Source organism: Dipteris shenzhenensis, chromosome 8 (assembly GCF_047967505.1).
Source record: "Dipteris shenzhenensis isolate YYH24624 ecotype China chromosome 8, Dip_SZ_1.0, whole genome shotgun sequence".
NCBI classification, from domain to species: Eukaryota; Viridiplantae; Streptophyta; class Polypodiopsida; order Gleicheniales; family Dipteridaceae; genus Dipteris; species Dipteris shenzhenensis.
In genome coordinates, this window is record NC_141603.1 from 51576833 (window position 1) to 51596762 (window position 19930).

At 44.7% G+C, this 19930-nt stretch overlaps 1 protein-coding gene across 2 annotated transcripts in view; it reads right to left on the reverse strand.

Moving 5' to 3' along the window:
* Window positions 1-465: 465 nt before the first annotated feature.
* The window catches only part of ARP4 (actin-related protein 4), a 77893-nt gene continuing 58428 nt past the window's right edge, over window positions 466-19930 (reverse strand). Inside the window, exons 11-22 of one of the 2 annotated variants that reach the window (XR_015541390.1) lie at window positions 9275-9328; window positions 3757-3810; window positions 3481-3541; window positions 3102-3153; window positions 2872-2938; window positions 2640-2702; window positions 2450-2512; window positions 2003-2065; window positions 1750-1814; window positions 1232-1300; window positions 990-1086; window positions 466-863 (exon numbers count right to left, since the gene is read on the reverse strand). Coding sequence is in view for 1 of the 2 variants with exons in the window: in XM_087377842.1 (XP_087233968.1) it covers window positions 1041-1086; window positions 1232-1300; window positions 1750-1814; window positions 2003-2065; window positions 2450-2512; window positions 2640-2702; window positions 2872-2938; window positions 3102-3153; window positions 3481-3541; window positions 3757-3810; window positions 9275-9328 (657 nt within the window). In the remaining variant the exon portion in view is untranslated. Of the gene's footprint in view, window positions 1087-1231; window positions 1301-1749; window positions 1815-2002; window positions 2066-2449; window positions 2513-2639; window positions 2703-2871; window positions 2939-3101; window positions 3154-3480; window positions 3542-3756; window positions 3811-9274; window positions 9329-19930 lie in introns of both variants that reach the window. The other variant, XM_087377842.1, reaches the window with a different exon arrangement.

Sequence of the window (19930 nt, forward strand, 5' to 3'; positions counted from 1 at the left end):
GTAAAGTGATGTGCAAACTCTGTGTGTGTGGATACATGTGTATGGGCGTGTGAGTGAAAAAAAGAGAGGTGCTCGAGAGCAATGTCTTCATTAGTGCAATTTTTTTGGCTTCAATGTAGCGTTGGAGTATATCGATAAAGGAGGATGATGCTGATAAGTTGCTTGGAGAGAGAGAGAGAGAGAGAGAGAGAGAGAGAGAGAGTACTTACACAAGAATAGAAAGCAGTTAATCAAGGCATGAGTGTTCCTGTTAGGACACCTTTTTGCAAAAGTCTCAGTAGAGCGCTGCCTTGCAAAAAGTGCTAACAAATATCTTTACTATATGAAATGGCCCGATTACCTTTGGTTAAATCCTTGAGAAAGATGTGAAAGAAAAAAGAAAACATGAGGCAAAACCTACAGAACTGTAGCTTTCCATGGCAAACATCCTTTCCTTTTGAAAGCCATTGTTGTGTTCGAACCGGATGACACATGCAAAGCTTGCAATTTGCTGAAAGTTGTTAATAAGTACATACCAGACTTGTGAATTTTCAGACAGTAAGGTAGTTTCAAATCATTCACTAAACTTGATTTATTACACTACTTTCTGGTGTTTAAACATTTGAATCTAGGATCTGTAGGCATCACACTTGCTTCAAGAATTTATGTCTTGCATGCAAGAGGCACGCATGCCGTAAATGCAGAGCTCTACAGATTCACATTGCTGTTACGATCGACGGCTCCATGCGAAATTCATTGTTTTCTCATATGCTCCATGAAGTTCAAAATGACATTCATGATATTTACCCCAAAAGTGCCCAGGCACTGCATGATGTACCGCTAGCCAGACCATACTATGGACCCAATCAAGGGTATAAAGTTGTCTGCAGACGTCTCACCATCCATGTCAGCACATTGAAAAACAATTGAATCCTTTTCAGACAAGATCAACTACTTAGAGGCAACATGCTTGTAATGAGTCTGATTCAGATTAGGAGCAGTGCACTCGCCTTCTAAAGCACATGGCAGAAAAAACATAACCGTATCATCTCCAGTCACCTTCAAGGACATTTCCGTTGCACATATGATGGCCCATGTTCCTCATACCTTACATTTTCAAGGAGAGTTTTGCAAATTTGTCAGAAGCTGACGGGGCAGTAATCCTGAGGCTAAAAGTAAATGCATGATTCTTGCAAACAATATGACTGTGTGTCACTGATGATCAACGATTCAATTGCTTGGACAGACTCACTCTGCTTTGGAGAACCACATCTGTTGGAATGATCCCAACGATGCAAGAATGCTTCCACCAATCCATACACTGCCAAGATAACATACATAATGAATTTCTCTGCGTCTTACTTCGTACAATGTATAACTCATACTGCTAGATGTATAACAACGTCCCTCTTGATTCAGCTTTACTTCTTTTCAAAAGTTCTTCTACAGATTATAAGTATAACGACATTCTGTACTCATGTACCTAGATGAATCCAGGAACATTCCCAAACTCATCCTCTAACAACACAACATAGTGTAGTTTCAATCTTACGGTAGTCACTCATAAGGTTGAAAACCATATACTCCATCACGCATAGCAGGGACTAGTGACTATGGAATTCATTTCCCATGCCACAGAAATATATTATGGTCCATAACAATACACCTCCCGTGGATGTTATAGAAACAGGCAGCACAAGTTCAGCAATGAGAAAGATACTTATAAGCAATGGGTTGAAGAGCGTTTAGAAAGCTTCAAAACCAATCTACCTGAAGCGTCTTTCAATAGGATTACCACTTGCAAGGACCTTGACCCTGGCAGCTTGGGGGGCCTCCTACAAAACAGGGATATAAAAATATGAATCCATACGAAGAATCAGCATTTACATCTTATTCCACTTAAAACAGGAGTAAGAGGTAATGAGCCTCATGCTCTAAACTGTTTATCGATATGCTCCTACTCTATGAGGAAAAAGATCTTACGAGTCTACATAAATACTTGAGAAAGAGGAATTGTGGATACCTCCATTAGCTCTTTCTCCAACCGCTCCTTCATTTGCTGCATTGCAGCTGTCCCACCTGCAAGCTGAAGTTACGTGATGTGAACATTAGAATCATTTGTTGAGCCATGGAACATAATAAAGGCCATTCCCCTTGACCTCATCCTTATTTCCTTGAGAATAGGAGGGGAGGCATCTTATCCCTTCAGCAAATCTTTCATGGAAGCTCTATGGAGATCTCAGGTATAGAGCTTCTTTTCTACTCCTTTATGGGATACTTTTCCCCAATACTATCCATACTACCTTTTGGCCAATACTATCCATACTATCAGGAAAAAGTTATCCAGACGAACAAATTGAGACACTACTTGACATGTCTGGCCAAGTGATTAGGTGAAAATTGCAGAACACCGCCTGGGACTCCTTTAAAAAGCAATAAAAGAAGGTAAACACTCTCACACAAGCCTTACCAAAATGCTACTAAACAGTTCTCTTCGAATGTCTACATCGCATTTGTTTATACTTTCTATCACCTGTCAAGAGTCAGTCCAAAAAGTAAGTGCAAGAGAGAGAACGTGGAAACGCCATATTGGGCTACAAAAATGCTTGCGTCATACTACCAAAGATAAAAGGATGTGAACTAAATGAAGACTACTTAACCATTTGGGGGACCCCTTTGAGAGAAATAGAGTCCGCTGCAAAACTATCCATCCCAGGAATGGTCTGGAAAATCCAAACACAAATTAACATTTACACAACGGACAAGTTAAATCTGCTACTTTTGCATGAGAAAATGTTGTCTTTCTTATAAGGTTCAAACTCATCCACACTCTTGCAGTACAAAGCAGAGAAAATAAACATTACACGACCATCACAGAAAGGAATTTAATACCTGGATGAGTGAGGGGTTGAACATCAAATCAGGTATCTTAAATCGATCAGAAGCAACCTCAATTATCCTACCCAAAGGAAGAAAAATTGCACCTCATATATCATCTCAGGGCTTCAATAGTTCTAAAATAAGAGCCCTTCTTTGTTTCACAAAAAACAATCGCTGTACACCATGCTCAAGCACATGGAAGGAAAAACATTTACAGATCCAAAAACAGATTAGAAGCATACTGGCCATCAGGGAGCTCATAAGGTGTTGTAGGAATATTTGTATATGCATTCTCTGTCACCAAGAGAGGAAATCTATGTCACGGAAAAAAAATTCCCAGCTTCTGATAAACAGGTCTGGTCTAATCTAGTAGTTTAAGAATTGAAAAAGATGTGGGCCCTTGCAGACTGAAAAACATAGCAAGGGTACCGTTGTTCATGTGGATTTCTACTGCTCATGCTGAAAACATGCATAGTACTACTACTATCAGTACCCGATAGAAGTAGAAAAATGCAACTTCCAATTGTCAATGAAAAGCATAGGAGGCACGTGGTTTTGCAGGAATGCAGATGGTAGAAGCTCTCAAATCTTAGACAGTTAGAAGTCACGCAAAGAGTATACCATCAAAGGTTGAATCTGGAACACGGCACACAGCTTCTTTTATATCAGCAGCAATTTGTCTCTGCAAAAATCTCATAAAACTCAGATTTATCGAGTTAAGAGTGTACCCCCACCCAGAGAGAGAGAGAGAGAGAGAGAGAGAGCTCATTCTCTAAACACAGAAAATGCAAGAAGAATACAGAACAAATATCTTCTTTGAAAGAATCTGGCCACTATAATTTTGCCTCTAAAGCTCATCAATGTGATATCACAAGTCATGCAAGGTAAGTTGCAAACCTGCATATATCTGTAATAGCTCTCCGCAGTGTGGGGATACTCAAGGTTTGTAACCTATAAAATCCATATTTCCAAACAAACTGCACTATCTTAGACAGTTTCCCCACAAAAAAAAAAAAAAAAAAGACAGCATAAAATACCATAGACATCCTCCCTTGACTTCATGTACATTGAAGAGTGCTGTTAATAATAAATCAATTCATTTTACTATATACCTTGAATGATTGCATCAAATAAGATTACAAGCCCTATCCGCCTTTGAGGACTGGCCTTTTTTCTTTTTAATGCTCGATTTTCCTAGTCATTGTCCATTTTCATTGCTAATACAAGCTAAAATACACATTTTCCATTGATTGCAAAGGAACCTTTGAGCTGCTGGTATAGACCTAGACCCACTCTAATTCTAGCTGGAGTGCCATTAAATAGTGTAGATTTGTCTGTTGCGAGCAAATAATACTACCATGGGTGAGATAAGTGTCACACTTAAACCAACCCCCTACCCATTTCCTCTATGTCAAATCCCATTTTGAGGATGGTTATCTTCAGCAATGGGAGCAAGAGACTTTAAGACACAAGGACAAAACAATTTATAAAAGAAATGGGAGAATTTCTAGTGGAACCTTTGTTATAGCTCACCATAAATGAAGAATCTATAAACCTTGACTACAACCGTTGTAGAATGAATTGCAAGAACGTGCAAATAAAATGTGGCTTGATTTTCACTACAAGCGAAATAGTGGTGCAAGGTTAGTGTGGATCAAATGAAACCAGCCTTAACAACGTAAAGGGTGGTAGGATCCACTTAATTACAGCATACACAGTAAATTGACAAATAATTATGCACCACAAATTAAATCATAAGGGAGCTAGAGCGCTCCTACTCAGATACAAGGACACCGATTGGCCCCAAACGTTGGTGCCCCTTGCGGTATTTATTTAACATTCATTTGAAGCCAAACGGCTGATTACAAACATCTCTGGGAAGCTGCACCACAGGCAAACCAACGCCCGTAGACTCCCTGTCCAGCCCACCCTGTAATTCCCTGCTCAACTCCAAATGGTGAAATGGCATCCAATTACTAGACAACCCTATGTCCTCAGCCAACCAAAGCATGCAACAGAGACCCCAAAGGCATCCACTGAATGTGTCACACCTGCAATTGCACAACCAAGTGCCCAACCAGTCAGACACGACTGCACATCCCCCACAGCTAGATTCTGGTGCAGTCAATCAACAAAGCACTTCCAGACAGGTTGCCTCAATCTATAGCCTCTCTGGCAACTACCCAACAGCATAAATCAACCTTTTTTCGCAAGGAAAGAAACCCAAACGCAATAACTAGCCAGCAACCAATCCAGGAACGGTAAAAGAATGCAAATAGCAAGCCTCCTTCTACCTAAGAATCCTCAGAAGCTAGGTCACTGGGGCTGGAAAACCCTAGATCCTGCAGAGAAAGCTGATTCTGCTCTGGCACAGCCCCAAAAGCAGCTTAGAAGAGGACACCCACGCCTGGAAAGTTCCTAAAATCAGCAAAACACCCAGAAGCTCCCTAGACTCAAATCGCAAGTTCCCTGCAGAGCCTAGACAGCCTGGGAAACAAATCGCAATCTCCAATAGCAGCCTGGACAGGTTGCAATCACCTAGAACAGCTCAGAAGGCCTGGAAATCAAATTGCAAACTGTGACAGGCAGCACGTCCCTGCCTGTCCGTACCAAATGTCCATACGATGTCCGCCTGCCTATTGGTTGTTCACCTATTTTTCCCTTCTCTCGTTAGTCTTCTCTTCTCCTCCCTGCACACTAGATCGTGCCGCTTTGATACCACATGTGAAGAACCACCCTTACAAGAATGCATATGGGTGTAATGCATGAAAAAATTTGCAGCTGACCAGTATGTTTGAGAACTTAATACAACCTTCTCTTAAGTTCACGGCAAAAGCAAAAGATAAGCATAGGAGGGAGATGAACCTCCAAGAAGGAGATTGGGTACTCCTTAAGTTCAAGAAAGCCCAAGTTAGAAAGATTAAAGACAAAGAAATGGTATACCCAAAGTTGTCTCCTAGATACTATGGGTTATCCAAGATTAGTGAGCCCATAAATGAAGTCGCGTATCGACTAGAGTTACCAAAGACTTGGAAGATTCACAATGCTTGCCATGTGAGTCTTCTAAAGAAGTACCCAGAACTAGAACCCAGACAACCAGTTCACGACAAGCCACCCGGGGTGGAAGAGATGGAGGAGATCCTTGAACCAGAACTAATTATGTATCATTACAGAGAAGAAAGGACCCAAAGGCAAGGTTACCCGTAGGTATCTTGTCAAGTTTAAGAACTATTCCGATACACGATGCCAAGTGGGTAGATAAGAAGTTCTTCTCGGAGTATCCTCAATCTTTACAATTGTATCAAGAAGCTTTTCAATTGAGTAGACATGGTAGAGAAAGTGTTTCTTAGCTTACCTCCTCCTTTCCTTCTCCTCGTTTAAAATGCGTCTGGATGTGTAGCGTCTAGCCAAGAATCTTCAAGAGGCCTATCTTCAGCGAAACAGTCCTCCCATATATGACTTATTTAATACTGAATACACTAGCTACTATGACAACCCCACTGACGTCATCGGGCCCAAGCTTAAGGGGCTGGCGTTGGCACGAGGTGTCGAGAGCCAAGCCTAGTCTATAAAAGAAGAGCCCCTAAGCTTGAGGACAAGGGAATTAAATGTGTTTTAATTGGTTTTATAGCTCAGAAGCAAATGCTATCGGTTATACCCGACAAGTACTGATAAGGTTATCTTTGCTCAAAACTCTGCCATGCCATTGTTGGGCAGTCAAAAACAGCAAAATATTATTGCTTCTTATGTCTTTGATACGTTGCTGCCCTTGTTCAAGTCTACATCAGACTTTGATGAGCCCAGGCTCCAACTCACCCAGTAACCGAAGAGAGGGCTGTCATTAGATAACAGAAAACAGTCCCTAGATGGTCGTTAGACACATTGAGGGACAGCAAACAAGCTGAGAGCCTGTCTGGCTGGACAACGGCAGCCTCTCGGCACATGCAAGGACACTTAGTAGAGATTGCATTGACTGCTACTGCTTGCAATGAAGAGCCACTATGTCACAAGGATGCCTTCGAGAGAAAAGATTGGATGGATGCTGTGAATCTAAGCTAGGGTGCATTCATTAGAATGATACTTGGGAATTATGTGCCTTGCCTAAAGGCAAGCCTGCTACAGGTACAAAGAGGGTATACAAACTTAAGAGGAAGGTTGATGGCAGTGTTAATCACTACAAAGCCCACCTTGTTGCAAAAGGCTATGCTCATAGGGCATTGATTTTAAGGAAACATTTGCACCCACGTCATGCATTACTATCATCAGCCACGTCACTGCCATAGCGGCCCATCACCATTGGCAGTGCATCAGCTTGATATCAACACTGCTTTCCTTCATGGATATTTACAAGGAGGTGTATGTCTCTGGTTTTGAAATCAAAGAGTTTGAAAATAAGGTATGTCAATTGCACAAAGCACTATCTGGTTTGAAGAACGTACCCCGGGCTTGGTATGCCAAGATTCATACTCATCTTATCAGCCTTGGTTTTCGGACCAGCCCTACAGAGAGCACTCTCTATGTCCACAAGCATGATAACGACTTGCTGATTCTGATTTTATATGCTGATTGTATGCTCTTGACTTGACCTTCGACTCAGCATATTGCAGCCTTTAAGGCTGCTTTGCATCAGTCATTTGCTATGACAGATTTGGGCCAGCTTCACTATTATCTTGCCATTCGATTTGCTCAATTTGAGGGGGCTATTATGATGAGTCAGTCCAAATACATTGCACGGCCCCTACACAAATTTCAGTTTGAGGACTGTAAGCCAGTTTCTACACAAATTTCAGTTTAAGGACGGTAAACCAGTTTCTACACAAATTTCAGTTTGAGGACTGTAAACCAGTTTCTACACCTATGGGTTTCGTTTCCATTTCTCCATGGACGTTGTTGTTAAGCCCTTTGATGCCCCTCTCTATCAGCAGGCTGTTGGATGCTTGAAACACATGACCAGATCTTTAGCATGTTGTTTCCCACATGAGCAGATTCATGCATGGTTCCGGTACACAGCATTGGCAGGCTGTGAAGCGTCTCCCATTACTTGAAAGGCACTCAAGATTATTCTTCACTTACTTTGCATGCTTGCAAAGACAATGATTGGGCTGGATGCTACAACACTAGAGTGCCACGTAGTGGCAACTGTTTTATGCTTGGAGCTTCATGCATTTTCTTGGTTCAATAAAAATCAATCTGCAATTGCTACTTCCAGCTTTGAAGCTAAGTACAATGTTGGTTAGACATCACCCACCACTATCTACACTGACACTGAGGTTCATGCGTGGAATCCAGTGTTTCATGCGCGTACTAAGCACCTTGAGGTTCATTATCATTATGTCAGAGAGAGAGAGAGGTAGGGGATATTCACTTGTCTTATGTTCCGACAGAAGACAATTAGGCAAGCTTTACACTCGATTCCATTTGTTACATCATTCTACCATCCTTAACTTCCATGGGTTGCTATATCCTTTTGGATGAATACGTGCAACCATGGTATTAGTTCCATGTATCTCAAAGATGTTTCCATAGTACTTCACCCACACCTTGGAAGAGGGTTTGGTTATATTAGTCCCTGGCATGGCCGTGTAGGATAGTCCTATTTGGCACTGTAGTCCTATTAGTTCATGTGAGTAAAGTCAACTCTTTTGAATAAGTTGTAACATGAGTTGACTAGCCTAGCGTTTAGGGCTAGCCTAATAGGCTTGTCTCTTCACTTCAGTTATGACGTTTTGTTGCAATAGACTTCAGTTCAACTTCATCTCCTACTTCCTTGCCTTGCTTTTCTGCTCCCATGCTTCCACACATCAATACATGCTACATCCTGTTCCGTCTTGAAAACTCCATTGAGAGTTGAAAATTTGTATATACAATTAGGATTTCTTCAGAGAGAAGAAATATTCGTTGTTACTCCTAGTCAGAGTTTTGAGAAAGCTAGTGAGCACGTAGAAAAACTTTCTTCCCACCAAAGCTATGATTTTCAAGGCGCTTGCTTGCTTTCAATGGTATACAAAGGAGATCTAACACTGCAAATGCTTCCAAACAAAGATTTATCACTTAGGCTTGTAGATAAGGATCACAACTATTTGAAAACAAATAAAAACGAAAATGTAAGAGCTGCCTATATTCAATCATATTTAAATGCCTTTTTCTTCTATTAACAATACCTAGATATGTGAATGGAGCATGTTAGCAAGGTAAATGAGACAAATATAGCTACATCCTTATATATCCTCACATCATGCAAACAGTAACCAAAATGAGCTGCATTAGATTGCTACATAAAGGACAGAACTATCTATATGAAATGAGCTATCATAGACAAACCTAGCCTTCACCTTAGCAACAGTAGTCAAAAGAATCTCACGGATTCAACAACTGAAAAGTAAAATCAACATATCCAATTGAAACAAGAGCCTACCTCAAACTCTCCAGGGCGGACCTCCTTTCGCTTGAAGGAAAAACGAGGTCTTACCTGTCAACATAATAAAGTCCATCTTGTAAATAGTGTTAAAATACATCTGTGAATCTTTCATTTGATGTTGTATGAACCAAAACCAATGTATAGCTCATATGATATCACATGTTGTCGACAAAATAAGATAAACAAATGAATGTTCAAAATGGAGAGAAACTAGCACTAATCACCAGCCACTAGCATACCACAAAATATCTCACTACAACAATTTCCAACCACCATTATTCATTCCCATCAGACTAGTTTGGTGTTCATGTGCTGAAGAAACATTTTCTCTCTAGTCTCGACAAAGAAGCATGTCCTTTGATCAATCATGCCTCCCCTACTCAGTTTCTAGTAAACTTGGGGCGTCTAAAAATGCACCCTAAGGACTATCTCAACTAATTCATATGCACATCCTTGCGCTAGAGCTGACCCTCATTAGCATTGAAGATCATGCATGACCTTGGTTTAAAACGTGTTGACGTTCATGTCTCAGCTCTCACAAAAAGCTTCCAAGGCTATTAGATGCATCTATAGTCCCTACGTTGTGTCTTATATCAGCACTATGTCACCTACATATAGCAAGGATGGGTACGACATATTGTGCCAAAGTAGATCCATGGCCTCCTTGATGTATGATGCACACTTTGCTGTTACCCACCCTCTCATACAAAAGTATGAACATCCATATAGCACCACGTGCTATATCCAAGGCTTGGAGGCGAGCATTGAGTCAAGCCACTGATATTGAATAGAAGGCCTTCCGTAAGTCCACAAAGCAACCATACAAAAGTTTGAACATATAGCACCATGTGCTAGATCCAAGGCTTAGAGGCGTACATTGAGTCAAGCCAATGATATTGAATAGAAGGCCTTCCGTAAGTCCACAAAGCAACACTATACTCTTTGTTTCCAAAATACATAAAGCAAATATAGCTAAAAGATCAAAAGATAACCCTAAAAGACACCCCAAAAAAAGGGCTATCATTTATATGAACATGTGCACCTACATACAAGTGAATCTAAATTAACTATGGATTAAATGAATGATCCTAGAGCATGACACTGGCTAGCACATACAAAGAGTGTAGCGCATCTCGTAGTCAATGACTAATCTCATAATATCTAGAGTATTGCATCAAGACATGCTCCTCAATCTCCACCTCATGTGTATCACAAAGGGTGCAAAGCCTCAAATCTCTGCATCATCGTAGGCTGCAATCTCATGACCTACCTCGATGTTGCAGACATCTTCACCAAAGCACTTCCACATGAGAAGTTTGAGGCATTTCGCAGTGCCCGTAACTTATCTCCTTTTGGTGATTGATCACTACCTTGTACACCACATTGGCACTGTAGGGGGTGTTAGAATTGTTATTATATTCTAGGCAGTGGCCAATGTATTGTAATAAGTAGGTTAGGGGCACTTTTCCCTCATTGAGGTTTTTTCCCCTAAGCACGGTTACTCTCATTTTGTACTTACTCATTCTATTCAGTTATTCAGTACACTTACATTTGCTCTCACTCTTGCTCATTGCTCCCCTTTGTCTCCCAAAAAATTGACAGAGGTTTTAGAGTTTTGGAGTAGGTACTTGTACAAGCTTTAAAACTTGTACAAACATGTTATATAGGTGCTTGATGGAGATAAAGAGGGAGAGAGATGGAGATGCTTGATGTAGCTTGAGCCTTGTCACTTGTTGGAGATGGAGAGGGGAGAGTCGAGATGTAGATGCTTAGTGTGAGATCATAGTGAGGAAAGAGGGGGTTTATATGGAACCTTGCCATTTGGGAGGCCCAAAATCAGTTTGGCAAAACCACCACCAATAACAAAACGAGCCAAAACAAACAAACGAAAAAACCCCCCCCGAACAAAACGTACAAATCGAACGGTACGGTACGGGACAGTTGGAATGTATGGGACGTTCCGTACGTCGAACGAGGGTAACCATGCATGTATACATCCATAAGACATGGATATCTTTGCATAGCCACATAGGACCAAGATGGCCTTGTACAGATAGCGCTTCCTCCACTCATGTAGTACAGATCACCATGGGTCATCTAAGGATCTCATTTCATAGGTTGCTACTCTATTAAGTCTATGACACCATCATCCCCCAAGTCTATCTCACCACACTCGAACTCCATCTGTAGTAACCCAATCGAGCCGATAGTGAAGTTGACCAAGGAGGGCTTGTCATGATCCTACTGCAAGAAGGAGACCCTTAACCCAAAACCCTATCCCAGAGGACTGCCACATATATGTGGCATCTGGAGTCATGCCAAGCCTCTCCTACCATGCCTCTACAAGAATGGTGGTTTGGACTTGTGTAGTCCCCTACATCCTTCTACTAGTTCCTCTCAGTTAAGCATGCACGCTCAACTTCTCCTCAAGCTATTGTGGGAGCCAGCGTCCCATCCTGATGCGGTCTTGCGTCGCATGGCTACAGATTTTTATGCATCCCTCCTCTCAACAAATCCCGACACACCTACCAGAGATGATGCCAAAATATTCCAGCTTTGGTGAAACCAGATATGGGAACTTCACTTGATATACATTTTCAACACTCTGGAATTGAGGACTACACTTCTTGCCCTCCCCAAGGGCAAGTGTCCAGGTCCAAATGGTTTGACACCCACGTTTTTTATTAACTTTTTGGGATATGATTGGGACCAATGTTACCTCAGCCCTGCAAGGCGTCTGGGCATGAATCATTTATAGAGAATGTCATCCCAAAGGGGGTTGCAAAATTTTAATTTCTCAATGGAGGCCAATTACTTTCTTGCGACCTTTTTAAAAATTTTGGCCAAAGCCATCAGCTGCACTTGCAGTCCATCCTTCCCATGATACGTAGATGGGCTTCATTCATGGCCAAAGCATCTTTGATAATATATTTTCATTTTGCGAGGCTTCACTTTGAGCCATGCAAAGTGGCCAAAGGCTTGCCATTCTACTCTTGGATTCCGAGAAAGCTTATGACATGTAGATTGGGGTTTTCTAGAGGGTACTCTTCAACACTTTGGATTCGCAAATGTTTGGATTACAACGGTTTCCTCCTGGATCGATTAGCACACAACCAAGTGCTTAATGGACGAGAAAAGGGAGAGATATTTCATATTCCTAGATCAGTTCGCTCCTCAGACGATTTTTGAGATCTCATGCAGATGTTATTGGACTGAGACTCCCGCTGAGACAAGATGACATACCCTTGGACTGATGCAGCCATACCCTTGGATTGAATTCTTCCAAATAACAAGCCTCTTTCTTGGACTACTTGGCTATATACCTGAAATTAACAAAAGCCCCAAATTTTACACTCAATTTACAAATTTGTTTGGAATCTACAGAAGCCCCCAAATCTGGAATGCCAACAAGGCCCAATTAATGCAAACGACCACATGTACTAACTATTGGTCAACATCTCTTGATGTCACCTAGAGAGAGAGGGCCTTGCTTGTGGGTGTGCCCACCCAATTAGAGGCTAGGGTAGATGAGTGAGGGCCTACGTTGTGGGTGTGCCCGCCCCCGGTGAGGGTAGTCTAGGGTAAGTAGTGCATGGTCCTCTTGGACCCCTTCTCGGTCCACATGCTGTCCCATGGCAGCCCTTTTGTAGGCACACCATGCTGCACATTGGGGAGGCCTGGAGGCTGGAGGGAGGCGTTCCGGTCAGCCCATGGTAGGGCAGCAAGGGTCAGCCCTGGAGGAGGACCAGTTGGCCCATGTGGCACAGGATACCAGCCCCTTGGAGGGGTGCCGCCAGCCCCTTATGTAGGGCTGAGGTGGGTCAGCCCACCCTCGCTGGTCAGTTGGAGGGTAGAGGGCACAACCCTCCTTATAGGCTTGTGCAGCCATTTTGGAGGGCTAGAGGCAGTCGGACCTAGAGCCCTAGCATTTAGCCCACGCTTTGGGCCTTCTCGTGCCCTTACAGACAGCTGATGGGGGTCCGCCCCCTAGGTGCTGAGTGGGCCCCCAGACTGCTGGGGTCGGCCATAGCATAGAGCCGACGGGAGGAGGTGAGGATATAGGCCCCCCCTCACTCCTTGTTGTTCATCTCATTGTGGAGCAGCATTGAGCATCTATAGCAGAGGTTTTCCCCCAGCAGTGGGTGGGGTTTTGGCCTGATATCACTCGCAGTTCTCTCTGTTTTCCCCTCTCCCTCTCAATGTGGTGTGTGTGTGTGAGGCGTGCTCTCTCTCTCTTTCTGTTCATTTCCGCTGCACTTCTCACACTAACTAAATCTGCCTACAAAAAGAAAGCTGATAACAACCATGTACAACAAACAGACTACATGTGGGATGTACTCAATATCTCTTCATGCTCATAATCCTATTCTGAATACCAAGTTGCTGAAATCTCTTCATAATAGAAACATCCAAATCTTGAGACGACTCCCTGCTCCTGCGAGCTTCCCCTCCCCCGCCGTACCTCTACCTCCCCCTCCTTGCCTCACCCTCTCCCGCCCCTACCCCTCCGCCCTCACCTCCCCCCTCACCCCCGCCTCGCTCCGTCCCCCTCGCCACGCTCCACCCCCCGCCCGCTCCCCCCCTCCGCTCACCCCCGCCCCGCTACCCCCTCCGCTCCACTCCGCTACCCCCTCGCTCCACACCTCCCGCCCGCTACCCCCTCCGCTCACCCCCGCCCCGCTACCCCCTCCGCTCACCCCCGCCCCGCTACCCCCTCGTTCCGCTCCGCTCACCCCCGCCGCCCATTCCGCCCCCTCACCCCTCGCCTCCCGCCCCGCCCCCTCCCGCCTCTCCGCCCTCCCCTTCCACCCCCGCCTTCCCCTCCCGCCTTCACCCCCGTCCATTCGCCCCACCCCGCCCCCTCCGCCCCTCCATTACCCTCGCCCCCCTCCGCCCCCTCGTCCCCGCTCCGCCTCTCGCCCGCCCCCGCTTCCGCTCCCGCCACCCCACCTCACCCGTCCCCCGCCTCCACGTCTCCACCTCGCGCCACCTCCGTTCCCGCCACACCCAAGCTCCACCCTCCCGCTTCTACCCCCCCCTTTTTTGGGTGACAGCCTCTTCCTCATCGGAAGCCTCGCAGTTTGTCTTGGCGGTATGGCGGCTCCCTGCCCGGAACCGGAGGCCCAGATGGTCCCTCCCTCTCCAGATGCCTACCGCGTCATCCTGACAGAGCAGCAATCATCTCGGGTTCAGGAGGTTGCCAATGACTTTGCTCTTACCTCGGTCTATGGCAGAGTCATTGGACATGTTGGGGTAAAGGCACTGGTCACCCTTGTAACAGTATTAATCTAGTACTACTAAGTACACTAAGTACACATTGTACTTAGGTACTTAGTGGCCCTAGTCTTATCCATATATATACTAGTGTGTGTACTTGGGGAGGTACCACTCATTCCTTTATCCCCACCCACTGGTGTGTGACTACTGTGAGTGTGTCTCTCTACTCCCTACTCTATCTCTCCCTCACACTCTCCATCAACTGGTATCAGAGCCAACGGGCTCTCTCCCTCTGCTTCCACTCCCTCTCTCCCTAGCCTACCCCTACCGTACGGACAAGTCCGTACGGCCGTACATCGTCCGTACAGCCGTACGAACGGATCGCGACAGCCAACGGCTGCAAGGCGGGATCTCGGGCGGCGTAGCCAAGACGCGGCTGCAAGGCGGGATCGCGGGCGGCGTAGCCAGGACGCGGCTGCAAGGCGGGATCGCGGGCGGCGTAGCCAGGACGCGGCTGCACTTCGCAGCCAAGGGCTGCTGCAAGGCGGGAGCGCGGGCGGCGTAGCCAGGGCGTGGCTGCACGTCGCAGCCAAAGGCTGCAAGGGCAAAGGCGCGGGTGTGGCAGCGCGGCTGCAGAACGAGGGCGGCATAGCTGGAGCGGCTGCAAGCGCAACGACGACATAGGTCGGCCGACAGGGCCGACACAGCAAGCGTCGACGACCAACAGGTCGGCCAGGGCCAAGCCGGCCGACAGGGGTCGGCCGTACTGCCGAGCCTCGCCAGCCTCTTCTTTCTCTGCCCCGCGTGCCCCCGACCTCTTCTACGCTGCTCTTCGAATAGCAGCATAGGCTGCATTTCTCGCGTGTCTCCCCGTGGCTGAGACAGCTGCACATACGTGTAGTTCTACCAGGTCTCCGGGCAGCAAAGGTATGCAGGTGCTACTGTGGCAGGGCATCACTCAACTCTGAGGCTTAGCTTATGCCGCAAACAGAGTTGAGACAGGTTATTCACTTGGCCAGTGAGGGTTGACACAGTGTATGCATTGTCAGATTTGCAGTGTGTATGCTTGACACTTGGGCAGAGGTTCATGCTTTTGTCAGTGTGTACCCGCACATGCCTTGTGAGCAGTAGCAGTTGATGCCATTTACTGTGTTAATGCACGGAATGTGCAGTCAATTCAAGGGGCTTTTGATGCTATTATGCTTGGGACAAATGCTTTAGTTTGTTGCTGCAAGTACATCCACATTTGGTACAGATTTGGTCGATTTTGACCAAGTTTGACTTTAGTCAAATTTGGGGCTTTTGTAGCCTGACTGGAAATCTGTCAAGTGGGAGCACTCTACATGCATCAGGCTATCTCGTAAAGCACTACTATGCTTTGAAAGTGCAAATTTGACTTACAGTTTTTTTTTTGGTCAAAGGTCAATCTTTTTAATTGGAGGTCAAATCTCTGATTTTCTTCATGCATTCAAAGGGCTTTTGAGCAATCTCACTTCCAAACTGTGAATTCAGTTGGGGGGGAAGTTTCTGGAGCATATGCAGGTCTAAAATCAGAGATCTTCATCCACAATCTGAGATTCACTGTTTTTTGACAGTCCGGGACTGTCAACCAGCAAGTTTGACCAGATTTCACTGTCAAAAAGGTCAAAAAGTACTGCTACTTTTTCAGAAAACAGTTCTGGGATTTTTTCTGGAGCACTTTGAAGGAGCTGTACCGCACTTTCGCCAGCAAAAAAAGACAGGAACAGATTGCTGTACTGTTTCTGCAGCAAGTGGGAGAAAGACTTTCAGTCGGTTTTATGCCACTGAAACAGTACCAAGTTCATTTTCTGATCGTACTTCCGCTGCGGGGGAATTTTCTTGGAGTAACTAGTGCTTAATTGCACGACTACAGGGAGTCAAACTCTATTTTCTTTACCATGAGTTCCAGCAGCGACGTGTCGTCCTTGTTCCAGATAAAGAAGCTCGAAGGAGCTAAAAACTACGACATATGGAGGACACAGTGCTACAATGTGTTGATGCAGAAGGACCAGTACAAACCTATAAAGGAGAAGGGTGTTAAGCCCTCCAACATTACTGATGAGCAGTGGGAGAAGATGGACGGCTTGGCCAGGTCGACCATTATGCTTACAGTTGTTGATTCACTGGTTGTAGGCATCAGGGATGAACCTACTGCGTGGAAAATGTGGCAACGCCTTGAGGATACTTATGCCAAGAAAAGTGCCACAGGAAAAGCTTACTGGCTGAAAAAGCTTGTTGGTCTTCAAATGAAGGAGGGGACAGCTATGTCCACTCATATTATTGAGTTTAACAGCATATTCAGCCAGGTGATCAACCAGGGGTTGAAGCTCGATGATGAGCTGAAAGCTACACTCATCTTATGTTCTCTACCTGAGTTATGGGACACATTCAGGACTTCTACCAGCAACTCAAATGTCATTCTGTTATTTGCAGATGTGGAGAGTGCTCTTCTACAGGAAGAGATGAACAGAAAGAACAATGCTATTGGGAAGTCAAATGCTTTGAATGCACGCAGCAGGTCCAAAACACGTGGTAAAGACAAAGAAAGAGAGAGGAGCAAGTCCCGCTCTAAGAGTGATCTTGTATGCAACTATTGTGGCAAGAAGGGACATATTGAGAAAAAGTGTTTTCAAAAGAAGAATGACCAGAGAGCCAAAGAAGGCAAGGCTCAAGGCAAGTCTAAGGGCAAAGAAAAAGAGGAGCTGAATGTTACTTATGTTAGTGACAGTGACAGTGGACATGAGATATGTTTCACCTCTTCACTGGAGGCTCATACACTTCATGCTGGTGATGGATCAGATATGTTTTCCTGGATTATAGATTCAGGTGCTTCCTTTCATGTGACATCCTACAGAGATCTGTTTGTCAGATATGCAGGAGGGCAGAAGGGAGTTGTCTTTCTTGGTGATAACCATGCATGTTCTATCATTGGTATAGGTGATGTCAGGCTTGTTCTTGAAAATGGCCAGCAGTTAATGCTTAAAGGGGTCAGGCATGTTCCTGAGGTGAAGAAGAACTTGATTTCCACAGGGTTGTTGGATGATGATGGTTATCTTACCACCTTTGGTAATCAGAAATGGAAAATCAGCAAAGGGGCAATGGCTATTGCCAGGGGTCCTAAGGTTGATACTTTGTACTCACTTCATGCTGGACATTGTCCGCATTCTGATGTAAATGCCACCGAGCTGCCAAAGATTTCATTGTGGCATAGCCGGCTTGGCCATATGAGTATTAAGGGAATGGAGCAATTGGCTCATTTTGGTTACTTGCCGAGTCTAAAATATTCAGATTTGCAGAAATGTGAATTTTGTCTCTACGGTCGTCAAGTACAAATACCTCATAAGAGAAGGTCAAATCAGAAATTACAGCTCTTGGAGCTAGTACATACAGATGTGTGTGAGATGCCTACACTCTCTTTAGGAGGTTCAAAGTACATACTGTCATTCATAGATGACGCCACCCGCAAAGTGTGGGTTTACACTCTCAGAAAGAAGAGTGATACGTTCAAGGCTTTCACTAAGTTTGTTGCACTAGTTGAAAATGAGACAGGCAAAAAACTGAAAGCCTTACGATCTGACAATGGTGGAGAGTACTTGTCCAAAGAATTTCAAGAATTCTGTGAGGCAAAGGGTATCCAAAGGGTTTTGTCTGCACCATATGATCCTCCACAGAATGGTACAGCTGAAAAAATGTTCAGGACCATTCAAGAGAAAGTCAGATCCATGTTGTCACATGCTGCATTGCCCCACACATTTTGGGCTGAAGCTGTAAAGACAGCTGTGCACCTTATTAACAGGTCACCAAACAAGAGACTATGTGGTGGTGTGCCTGAACAGGCATGGACGGGCAAGCCTCCGTCTTACAAACACCTACGGGTCTTTGGTTGTGTCGCGTATGTGCATGTACGCAGGGAGAACAGAACTAAACTGGATCCAAAGTCTCTTAAATGCATATTCCTAGGTTACGGTGACAAAGGTGAGATGGGCTACAGGATTTGGGATCCCAAGAACAGAAAACTTATACGCAGCAATGATGTCGTGTTTGATGAAACCATCATGTTCAAGGAACCTGTTGTACAGCAGGAACCTTTAAAGGTAACTATTGATGATGACAGGCATCATGGGCAACACAGACAGGCTGTAAATCAGCCACAACAGCAGCATAATCAGCCATTAAATGATGCTGCAGCAGATCCTAATGGACAGCCAGTTATGGCAGAAAACATCCCAATGGATGAGGCACAGTTAGGTGATCTTCCTGACATGCAAATGCAGCCAGGAATCATGGAACAGCCACCTTATCTGGGTGATGAACAGGCTGGACAGCCAGCTCAAGATGATAGTCTTTGGGTTAGAAGGTCAACCAGACAGACGCGGCAGCCAGAAAGATTTGTTCCAGGCATTGATTATTTGATGCTCACTGATTGTGGAGAGCCTTCATGCTACAAAGAGGCTAGGCAGAGGGCAGACAAGGTTCAATGGGATCTTGCTATGAAGTCTGAAATGGACAGTCTTCACAAGAATGGCACTTGGGAATTGGTACCCTTGCCTACTGGTAAAAAGGTACTGCCATGCAAATGGGTTTATAGACTTAAAGTCACACCTGGTGAAAAGCCAAGGCATAAAGCCAGACTGGTTGCCAAAGGGTTCAAGCAGGAATATGGTGTTGACTTTGAGGAGATATTCTCTCCCGTTGTCAAGATGACAACACTCAGAACTGTATTAGCATTGGTTGCACATGCAGATATGGATTTGGTCCAAATGGATGTCAAAACAGCATTTCTTCATGGTGATTTACATGAGGAAATTTTTATGCAGCAGCCAGAGGGTTTTACAGTGAAGGGCAAAGAGAAGCTTGTATGCAAACTGAAGAAAAGTCTTTATGGTCTAAAGCAGGCACCCAGGGAATGGTATCATAAGTTTGATACATTCATGCGAACCCAGGGTTACAGGAGAAGTGACATTGATCACTGCTTGTATACCAAGAAAGCTTCAGATGGCAGTTTACTTATCCTCATTTTGTATGTGGATGACATGTTAATTGCTGGAAAATCTCATAAGGAGATGAATGCCTTGAAAAAGAGATTGCACCAGACCTTTGATATGAAGGATCTTGGTGATGCCAACCATATATTGGGTATGCGCATACTTCGGGATAGGGAAAAGCGGTTGCTATACTTATCTCAGAAGGAATACATTGGCAAGGTCTTGCAGAGATTTCACATGGAGGGGGGGAAGAGTATTGGTACTCCATTACCTCCTTATGTGAAAATCAGCGCTTTGGACAGCCCTCAGACAGATGCTGAGAGAGCTGAGATGTCAAAGATTCCGTATGCATCAGCTTGTGGCAGTCTCATGTATGCTATGGTTGCAACCAGGCCCGATATTGCGTTTGCAGTGGGAGTGGTTAGCAGAT